Genomic DNA, 13,263 nt, shown 5'->3' on the forward strand with positions numbered 1-13,263 from the left:
TAACGGGCCATAAAGCTTTTAACCCGTAGAAAAGAAATGCACATCACATCTCTGCTTCAACTGAGTCTCATGTAGATTAGATTAATATTTCATCAATTCAGAAATGACTCCCTGTCAACTCTTTGTATTACATCACGTGTCAGTCCTTCACATATTTATCTAAATTTATGACCCGTTCTCAGTTTTGAGCGATGGCACAAGTTACATACAAACTTGCATGTCCTGTGGTTTAAGTCTTCATTTGGCACATAGTAGTTGCAGACGTCACTCCTGATACACTCATTGATTAATTTAACACAGGGGTGAGAGTTCTGATGCTTCTGAACTCGTCATCTAGTGAGTGGACCCAGAGGACTTGCCATTTGCATTGTTAGCCTATGGACAGAGCAAAGCAGAAGTGCGGGCTCTAGAATCGATACCATGAAAAATGAGTATTGTGACGGTTTTATACACAATAGAACCATTAATTTTGATGACGCTAGCCCAGACTGCTGCCCATCAAATATTAAAAAAAACTACCATGTGAATCATGAGTGAGTAATTATGGACTCGTATGTGTCACATCCAGGCCTGTCACATGACCACTTACGGGTGTCAGACCTGTAAGCATTCAAATCTGGAATCAGCCCAATATTAAAAACTTTTGCAGTTTAGTTCCACCATATTGTTCCTGGCTTTAGAGAACATGTCACATCACTGACATCAGAATCTTTATTTTGCAAAAATGTAAAACAGGTTAATATACAGCAAGATCCACGTGTACCTGTATTTAAGTCACGGTGTTTACTCCAACGGCAGAGCAGATTTACATATTAACACTTACCGTGACATTTACAACTGAGTTGGAGCACAAAATACAAGTAGGCCACTTTAACAAGCCATTCTGTACAGGGGGAAAGAGCCGAAGTTAAACCTCAACCTATAGATTGCAAATTAGGATTTTACAGTTTGTGGTGTAAGGGATACAAATGAATATTTACAGTTTGATGCATCTGGCTATACTTGCTAAAGAGAATCATACAATTGGTGACTTAAAGCAGTTCAAAATTTTACCCCTATGAAAATGCTGATGATGGGTGTGGATGGGGTGTGGGGGGGGGAATTAAGCTTAGTCAGGAACATACTGGGGGGAGCCAAGAGAGTAATAGTCCCAAGTGACCTGAAGTTTGAGTCCAGTCAGCCAGAATACCCTATCCTGGGATAAACCATTGTGTTCTACAGAACAATGAAGAACGTAAATGACAAACCTCCCCACTACTCAGAGGAAAATTGAAGCACTGATCATTTACAGCCCAAACTGAAGGGGGGCTGGTGGCGGCAGGGTGGGCTTAGGATCCGCACATCAGACACTCATCTCTGTTCTCCAGGGAGCACACCATGGCCGCCTTGTTGCGCTCCTTGGCGGCGGCAGCATCGTCTCCGTTGGACACGGCCGGCTGGCTCTCCTTCAGCTTCTCCTTGTTGAGGGTAAATTGGATGGGGTTGGCAGCCGGCTTGGTTCTCAGGTAGTACATGCCCGTCTTCAGGCCCTGCGGTGCAGACGGGGGATCAGCAATAAGGACACTCCACTTCCCGGCCACAGACCACATTTTCTAAGTAGTTCTCTTATGAGGGCTAACAAAACCCTGTAGGAACTGAATTTAAAAGCATAATTTTACTACCTTTTACACATCCTTATCCCCTTTCCATCACATATTACTTAATAGTTCTCTGGTACCTATATTACTCTATTGCACTGTTTGCCCTATTGCCCCCCCCGATGCACCTGTCCCCTACCCTGCAGCTGTGCCATAAGAATTACACTGGTATTCCACTGCACGAGACAATAAAATATCGAGCTTGAAGCTTCCCAGTAAACCCCAGCTGCAATCGTCCAGATGGAGCCCAAAATGTTAATCACCACAGAATTATAATGGTCATTCACTCTTCCATCAAGAAAATCTGCTTCATCAGCAAACAGCTGAGTGACACTCCTCTCCACAAAACAAACATCTGCCACAAAGCTCGACGTATATGGACAAAAGGCCACACCTGCTACGGATCAAAAGGAAAGAGGGTGGGGCCACCAGAGCAACGAATAGCTGGAGAGAACAATGACGCTGAGCACGAAGGGCTTGGAAATCCCAGCCCTGAACAACACCTGATATTACACAGCTAATGAAACCTCGCGGGCCGTGACAAAGCCACATGCGGGATAAGTCCCTCAAATTAGGAGTGAAGCACTAACCCAGAGTATCACTCTAGATTAACTCATGGAATAAAGACGAAGACGTGCAATTTAAGACGCCAGAAAACCATAGAACAGGACAGCACAAATAGCAAGCACTGAATGGTGTGTAGAGATCTGTGCCCGTGTTCGGGAGGTCATGGGCTCAAATCCCATGGCTCACAGTAGTCATCACCATTGGGCCCTTGACTGCTACTGCTCCAGGAAGTCCAGCTACCACTTCTCTGATCCTCACATAAGCACACAGGATCAAAGCACCCCTGGGAATAAGATTTAGCTGAAGACCTGCAAAGAAGCTAGCTGGGGAGCCCACCTGTTTCCAGCCATAGAAGTGCATGCTGGTCAGCTTCCCATAGTTTGGCTCTGCAATGTGAATGTTCAAGGACTGGCTCTGGTCAATGAAGGCTCCCCGATCGGCTGCCATCTTGAGCACGATCTTCTGGGAGATCTCCCACACAGTCTTGTATAGCTCCTTCAAGTCTGCTGGTATGTCAGGAATATTCTGAGGAAACAGGCCATATAAAACTTAAAATCTAAATCAGGAATGCTGCACAATTTTTTAAATCATTATCAATGCTTTTAAACACATTTAAGTGTTACAACATAACGGGCAAAAAAAATCTGGTCCCGTGCAGCAAAGCCACACTTCAGGTGATTAATAACAATAATTATATTATTATTATCAATGTTCCAAATGAGATCCAAATGGGAACGTTACAAGGAGTCACCAGACCTGTCTAGCAGTCCCGGTTGTTTGAGTTTACATATTAAAAAGCAAATTGGAAAAAGTCCTACATTTGCACACAATTCAGTTTAAAAAGTCATGAGAAACAGTGAGGAAGTGAAATTAATGGGGAACCAGTGGGAGATGTGGGGAGTTAATGGCTCACCCAGGTAGCCCCCCCCCCCCCAGAAGGGTTGGAAGAAATGTGTCACATGGGCAGTTTCTTAAACTAAATACTGTACTTGTCATTGGAACTTAAAATGGCAAGATCTGAGATGTACTGGAGGAAGATGTGTGAAATAGAGACCTTCCAGGGGTCGTGGTCGTGCTGTTTCAATAATGGCCTTTTACAAGGAGGCAGGAGCAAATGGGGCTTTTAAAAAACGGAGCACATGACATGAAAGCCTTTTCTGCCCATTTCTGGGTTTTTACCCATTTTAAAAGGATTTAAATTTCTTCCCAAGGGACTGCACAGTGGTCTGTCCTTGTTTGAATGGCAGTGACTGTTTGAGCAAACTTCAACAAGTCTGTGGGTTCTTTCATTTTTTGCCACAATCTTGTGAAGTGTCACTTTGAAAATAAAAGAAATGAAATCTGAATAACGTTGTTCAGGATTGCTTGACCTAGTAATATTACACCATTATTTTTATAATATCATTGTTATAGCATATAGTATGCTTCAGCCCGCAGTCTTGCTGCTGGTGAAAAACCACTGAAAACCAAACTCGACTGAACAGTGACTGCGGCTGTATGGTTACGTCTGATCTGAGGAGCAGTGGTGGAAACAGCAGACAATCAGCAGCTTATGATCTGGCATAAGATTCCGTTGGCTCTGTACTCCTGACTGGTAGCGTAACACTGGTGCTTCTCAGATTTCACATGCCATAATCACCATTGTACCTTGTTTTCAATGTCATACTCTGCAACTAGCCTCAAAAGCAAGTGCTTGCAGGTGCCGAACAGTCTGTCTTTTTCCACCCTCCAGCAACTTTTGGCTAAATTTGCATTTCCCCCATTTTTCCTGGCCTGTTTCCCACCTTCCCAATAAGCAAAGTAATTTTAGAGGACCAGTGGCAGAAAGTTCATAAAAATGCGTAAAGAACGTGAACACAAAAACAAGGCGAACATTTTGGACTTCAAAACAAACAAACCTTTTCAAAATCTGTTGAGATGTTTTTCAAATTAAGGATCGAACATGACCCTGCAATCTACAGCAAATGAGTGATTAAGGACATGGATCTGTGATCAAAGGCCTCAGCTCCATTAAAGCACTGGCCTCTCAGCTGCGGATTATTCTCTGGTACAGCATATCCAAGGCTATTTCAGGACACGACCTTTGACCTGCACACACCTGTATGGAGCCATTATGGGCAATGAGCTGGTTCTTCATCTCCTCATTCCACAGCCCTCTCTCCGTCAGGTCCTTCAGCAGATGGGGGTTCACAATCTAGGAAAGGGGGGAGACCATTCAATATGTATCCCTCACAAACATTTTGGCATCCGGATGGCACAGAGCAAGCAAAGCCACGAACTTCCAAAGCCAACAAGGCCGGAGACGGTGCCGGCACGTTATTACAAGGAAATCACTTTTCTTCTTGCAGACTTACCTGGAACTCCCCAGACAGCACCCTGCGGGTATAGATGTTACTGGTGTAGGGCTCAATAGATTCATTGTTACCCAAGATCTGGGCAGTGGATGCAGTAGGCATGGGGGCCAAAAGGAGGCTGTTACGCACCCCATGTCTGAGGGTGAAAGGGAGAAAGATGATCAACGCATATATACACATAAACACAAAGTGCCATCACAACACTTCTGTACCGGTTCTTACTTGGCAATCTTCTCCTTCAGTGCTTTCCAGTCCCACAGGTCGGTGGGGGTCTTCTCCCACATGTCGTACTGCAGAACCTGAGGAGAGCAGAGCACATGGCTGAGAACAGCAGATTGGCTTTCGCCCTGAAGGGAGCAGCAGATGGGAAGTCATTCACACCTATTCATCGGTTTGGTCGAAGCGCCAAGGCAGAGGGGCAACAACTTGGTCTGAGGTTCCGAAAGATCCAATTAACACATTACCGGCAAAATCTTAAATGACATGGGACACATTTCAAGACTATTTCAAGAGCAGCTTGGCAGCCAATAGGCAATGAAGCCCTAAGAGATTGTCTACATTTACTACTGTACTGTTAATTCTGTGGCAATCATGTAAAAAAAAAAAAAAATTCTAACAAACATTAGCACTGAAGAATTGGATAACCCACCCCCTTGCTGACAGGAGACCCCTCATAGGTCTCATAGGGGCCCAGCTCAGCAGCCAGTTCACAGCTGGCTTCCAGGGCAGCATAGTAGATGGTCTCGAAGATCTGCGTGTTGAGCAGCTGAGCCTCAGGGCTCTCAAAGGGGAACCGCATAAGGATGAATGCATCAGCCAGACCCTGCACCCCAATCCCGATGGGTCTGTGCCGTTTGTTTGAGTTCTCAGCCTGAGAAGAAAGGGAAGGGTATCATCAAGTAGGTACCTGGACCATCATCTACAAGACTGCTGACACTCTACAACATAGAAATTAAGGAGAGCCTGTGGTTCAGATATATGGCATTACCTCAGGAATGGGATAGTAGTTGATGTCGATGATCTTGTTGAGGTTTCTCACAATAACCTTGGTGACATAGGCCAACTTCTGGAAGTCGTAAGTATGCTCAGGGGTGACGTACATGTTGAGAGCAATGGATGCAAGGTTGCAAACTGCTACCTGCCAGAGGAAAAGGAAGGTTGACCTTGAGACAAGTAGTAGTTGGTCTGCTTTTAGTCCAGAAACACAGGCGTCTTCCAAAATTCAAATGGCTGGAGGAACCTATGGAAGTCGACACCACCCACCTCATCCTTGCTGGTGTACTCCACGATCTCCGTGCACAGGTTGCTGCACTTGATGGTGCCCAAGTTCTGCTGATTGCTTTTTCTGTTGCAGGCGTCCTTGTAGAGCATGTAGGGCGTGCCCGTCTCTGTCTGAGACTCAATGATTGCGTACCATAGCTGCTGGGCCTTCACCACCCGTTTGAACCGGCCCTCCTTCTCATATCTGAGTAGAAACGCACCAACAGAAACAGGGTAAGATGGGTGGTTGTAACCCAGCCTGAAAAGTTCATCAGCACTCAGGCGCTTCTCAGACATGCCACCCCCCATTTAAGATCTGCATCCGCACACTGCAAATTAAATGAAGCCAGCAGGGCATATAGCCTCCATCTGCACCTGGTGTAGAGCTTCTCAAACTCCTCCCCCCAGCACTCGTCAAGGCCTGGGCAGTCGCTCGGGCACATCAGTGACCAATCCTGGAGCATGGTGGAGATTGAGATGGTCATACACTTCAGACAGAAAGATACTAGCCTGGGATACCAACAGAACCACAACATTTTCATTCATTGTCTTCAGAGATCCTTGCATTATCAAATGCGTAGTAAACTACCATAAATTGCCACTTCACTCCTGCACTTTGTTACCGTTTACATTTATTTCTTTAAAAATTTGACTACCATGATATAATATTAAAAAAAGCAATATATCTATGCGAGAGAGAGAATAGCCATTTAGTATATTGTTTACCTTGCATATATTCTTTGCTTAATATTTTTTATTACATAGCTTTTGGAAGTCGCAAACAGTCTTTGTGTAACAATGACAATACATCCTTTGGATCTATGGGCCAGGTCTACATTATGGAAGACTTACAGCACCTCCATGAGAACCATAAATGGACGAATAAATGTCAGTTCAGAAAATTGCCCACTCACCTGATTCTTCTCCACCCTCTCCATGAAGAGGTCAGGGATCCACAGGGCATAGAAGAGGTCGCGGGCTCTCTGCTCCTCCTTCCCTGTGTTCTTTTTGAGCTCCAGGAAGTCAAAGATGTCAAAGTGCCAGGGCTCCAAGTACATGGCAAAGGCACCAGGCCTCTGTAACAGAGCGTCCACACATGCAGTCAACTCAGCAACCCTGGTCCTTCACAGCCAGACAACACTGATAAATACAGGTCATCTTCACAAAGGACGCCAATGACAATCCAGCTCACACCATGTGGTACTAAGGTCAAGCACCACTGCACCAAATGACAGCCACACTCCCCTTAAACGGTGCGCCCACCTTGTTCCCACCCTGATCCACGTAGCGAGCCGTGTTGTTGTAGACCCTAAGCATAGGAACCAAGCCGTTGGAATTGCCATTCGTCTACAGAAAAAGACCATAGCACGTTATATACACTTCAAAAAACATCACAAGATTCGCAAAAACAGTATTCGCATCCCGAGTTCGTCATTTTGCAATTTAACGTAAAACTGGAGGTTCATGTATAGTTGGGTGGGGGTAGAGTCCCACGTACTCCTGCAATGTAGCTGCCAGTTGCTCTGATGCAGCTCACAGCCACGCCGATGCCTCCGGCGGACTTGGAGATCAGCGCACACTGCTTCAGCGTGTCGTAGATACCGTCGATGCTGTCATCCCTCATCGCCAACAGGAAACAGCTGAGACGAAATAACATTCCATTACAAAAACCTGACCTGGAGGTTCTCACCACACCTTCACGTCCCACCACGCCCGTCTCACCCAGGGAGATTCCTCTAGTATACAAAAAAAAATGTGGGAGGCGATTTGGAGTTAATCTCTTCAGGCACAAGGCGCTGACTTCCCATTTCCTTGAGACTGCTGGGCACGGCTAAGAACAGGCTACTTCAGATGTTCAGCTCTTTTGTGATTTTGGTTTCCTGTTAGATCAGGAGTACCTACCTGGACAGCTGTGGTCTGTTGGTCCCAGCATTAAAAAGCGTGGGGGAGGCATGGGTGAACCACTTCTCGGACAGCAGGTTGTACGTCTCAATGGCTGCGTCGATGTCAGTCTTGTGGATCCCCACTGACACACGCATCAACATGTGCTGGGGCCGTTCAGCCACTGAACGCGACATCAGCAAGCAAGCATCAGTGACCAAAAACAATAGGGGAGACCCACAGCAAACCAAGAACCACGGAGTACAACCCTCACATTGGCCATCAAAATGCTAATAAGGTTCTGCGGTGGTAGCTTTGGCTCCCATCGCATGCAGAACTTCTAAAGTATCTAACCTAACTGCATTGCTAAGTCTTTGGGCTTGTCGGCGAAACAGAACCACGTAATCTGCTTGGACTAAAACCAAAATGGTGGATGGCGGGGCTGCATATCACATCGCGATTATATGGCACATGCACAATAATCACTCGAAAAGCAGATAAGTAGTGCATCTAAAATATTAATGAGGTATATTATGACCCCCAAAGGTTGGTAATCTGAATAAATTTGGCATATACTTGTGTTTAATAAACATGTGACTTTAAACATCATACAGATGACTAACTTTTGGGTGCCACAACACACATGTCTAATATTTCAGGCACATTACTAATCTGCTTGCCAAATTGGGGATGTAGGCAAATGTCTGTATAGTACCAAAAAGCCAGCATATGGACAAACGTTTCACCCATTATCTAAAGTGCAGGTGAGTAGTGCACATACGCACTACATAATCACAATTACATCACGATGTGATATGCAGCTCTAGTGGATAGAGGATAGTCCTGGCTGCTACTGAGAGAAGCCATATCAGTGTAACCTAAACATGTGTAGGTTCTACACCACACCTACCTTTCCCATCAATCTTCAAGAGGTAGGAACGTTCTAAAGTCTGAAAAAAGAGAGAATGACCCCACCATGTCATCACAGTATTGATTACAACTCAAAGCCAGTCAGGTTAATGCAGATAAAGGCTTCATTAATCTGAGGACAAACTTGCCCCTTCACAGGGAAATGAAAATGAAAATCACCTTAAATCCAAAGAAGTTGTAGGAGAAGTCCCGGTCGTAGATGATAGCGGAGTTCAAACGCTAATGTAACAAAAAAGGTGGGAAACAAATGGTCATAAAGTGTTAAATGAGTTAAGAAAAAGAACATAAGGACCTTACTTACATCCTTGTTGTCCAGGACAATGTCCAGGGTCTCCTTGGAAACCATGGGAGAATGCCGCTTATTCAGGGGGTTCTCGTAGTTATACAGATCCTCCATCACCTCTGCAAGGGAGAAAAATGCATGACATTGAAGTATCATAAAAAGATAAGATATAAACTTGATTCACGCTGAAGGAAATTACTGTGCCAGAACACATGGTGCACGATTAAAACAGAGGTTAAAAATACTGAACTGAAAATACAAGCAAAGACAAAAAATATGAAAAGGTAAGAAGTCAAGCAAAGTGTGCATGTGCAAAAAGTTGTATTCAGGATACATATTTTGTATTCCAAAATAGCACAAAACAGACTTAAGACAAACAAAAAAAAAAACCCAGAACGACCACGAGTGAAACCACCTTGTATGAGATCTTCCATAAGAGCTTAAAGGTCCAAACGCCACACTTACCACTGAAGACCTTCTTAGTCTCCTTGTGCAGGTTGGACACAGCAATGCGGGCAGCCAAAATGGCATAGTCAGGATGCTTTGTTGTGAGGGTGGCGGCAATCTCAGCAGCCAGTATATCCAGTTCCACCGTAGTCACACCGCTGTACAGGCCCTGGATGACCTTCATAGTAATCTGAGTCTAGGAGACGAGAGGAAAGGGAATCAGACACAGCAGTAACTAAATAAGGTCAAGCGCAGAAAACCAGAATCATAATAGCTATACGATAGCAAACACTGGACCTGGTTAACTTACAGGATCCACAAACTCCAAGTTTAGGCCATAACACAGCTTCTGAATCCGGGAGGTAATCTTGTCAAACATGACACGCTCCTGGTGACCATCTAAGGAAATAAGGGGTCAATCAGTTTTGTAAGCATCAATGAATATGAGAGACAAATAATGTACCTTTAGAGCGGAGCCAACATAACCGACAAATCTGGTACCGAGATGTACCTTAACAAAAACGTGTCCTGTTCCGGTTACTCTTAAGAAAACCGTCCGACAATGATAAACAAAAATCTATCGATACATGATATTACAATAAAAGAGAATTTGTATTTTCACCATATAATGAATGCGCAAAGAAACTTCCGATTTGGGCCCGAAAGTCAGTAAAGCTTACTCAACATTTGGCGCCAAGGCGGGACAATAGAGCAACAATCCAATCATGCAGCCAACGATACACAAAAACTCATAACCCTGCCCGACTAACTAGGAGCTACGCGGCTTTATTTAGGTATTATGGACAAATTATACCGAAGCAAGTTTCTTTAAAGTGAGATAAGCAACTTCGAACTGCATGATTGGGTTGTTCTGAATATGCACTTGAATCAATCAAGGCAGAAATGTCTTCATCTTTCGTAATAACGCTGCTTGTTTAAAAAAAAAAAAAAAAAAAAAAACTATTCAAGAAATATTATTAAAAATAACAGCGACCCAGCAGCTATGTTCCTCGGACCCTTAATAACAAGAATGGCTATTAAAAAGCGGCTAGCATTCAGCGTTTCCGCCCGTGACAGTAAGGCTACATATGACAATAATTTACAAAGGTCATTATGAAACACGTTACTATAAAACTGCAATGCAAACTAACTGAAAACTCGTCAAGCAAGACTATTGACAATGAGTTTGATGTTTTTAAAACTATTCAGCATGCTAGTTCACGGTAAAAATGCCTTACCTCGCTTGACAACGTGCATGGCTGCTTGCTCTTTGTTTTGTCCTCAAAAAAGTGCTAAAGAATTAATAATTAAATATAACAATAGGTAAATTATAAGAAGTACCTATCTACGCTGCTTCTCAAACTAAGTGCCCCAAAACGTAAGAAATAAAGCGCGGAGAACTCTGCTGCCCGCCACAAAATCGACTTCTGCCAAGTAAGTAGCCAATCCGTGGACACGGAAAGCAGGCGCGTCGACCAATCACAACACGCCTACATGAATCATTTCCGGGTGCGTCTCAGCTGTCATCTTATTAAACCGAGGATCTGGCGGGAGAGTTTGAATGTTTTGTTTCTTTTCAACTTATGAAATGTATCTGCAAACAGAATAAAATATGTACGAATATTAAAGTTTATCACTGATAACCAAACAAGAATCAAGATTTTATTAGAATTTGCCACGTGCGTGGTGTGAATATAGTGCCAGTTCTCTCAGTGTGCAAAGCCATAGAAATTATTCAAGAGCATTTGTTATTTTTCTGGACTAATATGAGCATGTAATCCAATAAACAGCTGAACAGTATTCCTCTATCAAGCTTATATATATTTCATTCTTTGAATGTTACCCTACATTGAAAAAATATATATGTGGTACAAATTAAATCTATTACGCTTTATCAGTATGTATTACACATTGCTAATTTTCCTCTTTAATTTCCCTTTTGAAATTTGCTTTTCGTCATATAAAAACTACTAAAAACAACACTTCTGTAATCACCTATATTAAGAAATACTGTGCCGAATAAATGTAATCCATAATAAATAAACATAATGCATGGATACTGCTCAGAAAGCCAGATTTATGAGCGCAAATGTTGTCTGCTCACTGATACAAGTTCATTCAGTACCCTCCGCTCCCTTCCTTCTAAATAAATACACTATTGCAACAGGTGATTATTTTAACATAGTGATGCCTGGATGCAATTTCTTCAATATAGGGTACGTTTTTAATCCCACTATTTACCAACAAAGTAGGCAATATCGGTTACTGGTAATTATATTCTGGTCCTGCTAGTTTAAATGACAAATGAAAGGAAGGATTTCATTAAGTCACATCAAATTACTCACATGGCTAGGGATAAAACAGAACGAGGTCATCGCGCCTGTATGCATAAATTGCGTCATAAGTTCTGCTTATCATGGTTTTAGTTTAATAACCTTTAATAACACTGTTTAACATTATGGAACATATACCTACAATTGTACTGCAATGTTCTTATAACTAAGTCCGTCTCCATTATTGTATAATATAATAAAATTCGCTATTCCTATTGCCTCCGTAACACTGTCATGTCTTTCTAGTAAAACTGCTTATAATATACGGAATTAATTACGAAATAGTGATAAACTGCACAAGTTTATTCGGGATGTACAGACAAAAACGAGCTTATCCAGACTTCTCGCCCTCTTTCTTGGAATTTCAAACTTCGTTTGAAGTATAAGGAATGTCACTCCACCTTGGTCCCGCCCACCGCGTGGAATATTGCCAAATGAAAATCGTCTCTCTCACATTGAATAATAGACAGTCTCCGTGTTTTACAGTACTGCTTTGACTACCCACTTTGTAGGGCCTATAGGTAAGAAAAGCGATTAAGCATTATTCATTGTTGCTCATCCTGTTAACGTGCACACGACACCATTTAAAAATGCTTATGTATTTATTCATTAGTCACTTTCATTCATGTACATACAAACATACAAGCAACAGAATTCAGCCCAAGAGGTTGATCCACTTAGCAGGGTATCTAAATTAGCTGGATTAATTTAAGATAGAAATCAATGTTGATGGCTGTATGCTATTAGATTATGAGTTTTAGCTCATCCTGTTGGCCATCAGTACACCTGAACTGTATTGTGACACTGTTTTCAGTTCTTGTAATGTACATGTAATGTAGATGCTAATCAACTCGTGTTTACGACTTTAATTTATTTATGTGCTGTTCAATGTTTGCATCTACAAAGCCGAGGCCAATAGTATTGTCCAATGTCTGGTAGAATGCAGCATCCATCCATTTTAGCACAATAGAGGTCGAGGGATGGTGTTTGGCTCAAATAGGGTAGCAGAGTTGGGGGGGGTGTATAATTGGTAGATCGGCAGGCTCTGCCCCCCTCCCCTTGTTTCAGGACTGGCTGACCCTTCTTACTTAACTGCATGTCAATTTGAACAAAATAATAAGTACATTAATGAATGAATGAACGAACAAACAAAAAACAAGCAAGCAAATAAATGTTGATTATACTATCATATTTCACTACTTGCATTAGATAATTTCTAAGCAGGTCAAACTGCTAATGGTTTAGGCCATATTTATTTGTTAGTGCTGCATCGGAAAGTGTTGATACCACTTTACTTACCTTTGTGAAGATATCTCCTGAACTGAACTGTGCGTTCCAATGAACGCTGAATAACAGGGGTATTAAAAGCGTACAAGAAACATGTACATACTGCCCATGAGTAAGCTAAACCAGTCGTCCCCTTTCTCTCATCCCCTAGCGTGTTTGGATTCATTTAGCATAACAATAGAGACCTTCGCAGTCTTGGCATTAGCTCTCCTGAAAGGGGCGCGCCCAGGACGGCACAGCCTGTCATTTCCGCCACTGCAGCTCGAGGTTTCCTGTTCTACATT

General features: G+C 42.9%; 1 protein-coding gene across 2 annotated transcripts; it reads right to left on the reverse strand.

Moving 5' to 3' along the window:
- Positions 1-697: 697 nt before the first annotated feature.
- rrm1 (ribonucleotide reductase M1 polypeptide) lies at positions 698-13,173 on the reverse strand. Of its 2 annotated transcripts, none has more exons than XM_023827739.2 (19): positions 12,992-13,173; positions 9,670-9,758; positions 9,378-9,555; positions 8,931-9,031; positions 8,789-8,848; positions 8,610-8,649; positions 7,721-7,883; positions 7,317-7,458; positions 7,082-7,165; positions 6,733-6,894; positions 6,194-6,273; positions 5,822-6,023; positions 5,547-5,696; positions 5,208-5,429; positions 4,781-4,857; positions 4,559-4,694; positions 4,303-4,398; positions 2,541-2,729; positions 698-1,529 (listed from the first exon to the last, which is right to left on the reverse strand). In XM_023827739.2, the coding sequence occupies exons 1-19, from the start codon at positions 13,143-13,145 to the stop codon at positions 1,329-1,331; spliced, it is 2,526 nt and encodes an 841-aa protein (XP_023683507.2). In that variant the 5' UTR covers positions 13,146-13,173; the 3' UTR covers positions 698-1,328. The 2 variants fall into 2 exon arrangements, with proteins under 2 accessions (XP_023683507.2, XP_023683508.1); XM_023827740.2 differs by lacking the exon at positions 12,992-13,173 and adding an exon at positions 10,598-10,800.
- Positions 13,174-13,263: the final 90 nt, after the last annotated feature.

The sequence above is a fragment of the Paramormyrops kingsleyae genome, chromosome 18, assembly GCF_048594095.1.
Source record: "Paramormyrops kingsleyae isolate MSU_618 chromosome 18, PKINGS_0.4, whole genome shotgun sequence".
Taxonomy (NCBI): domain Eukaryota; kingdom Metazoa; phylum Chordata; class Actinopteri; order Osteoglossiformes; family Mormyridae; genus Paramormyrops; species Paramormyrops kingsleyae.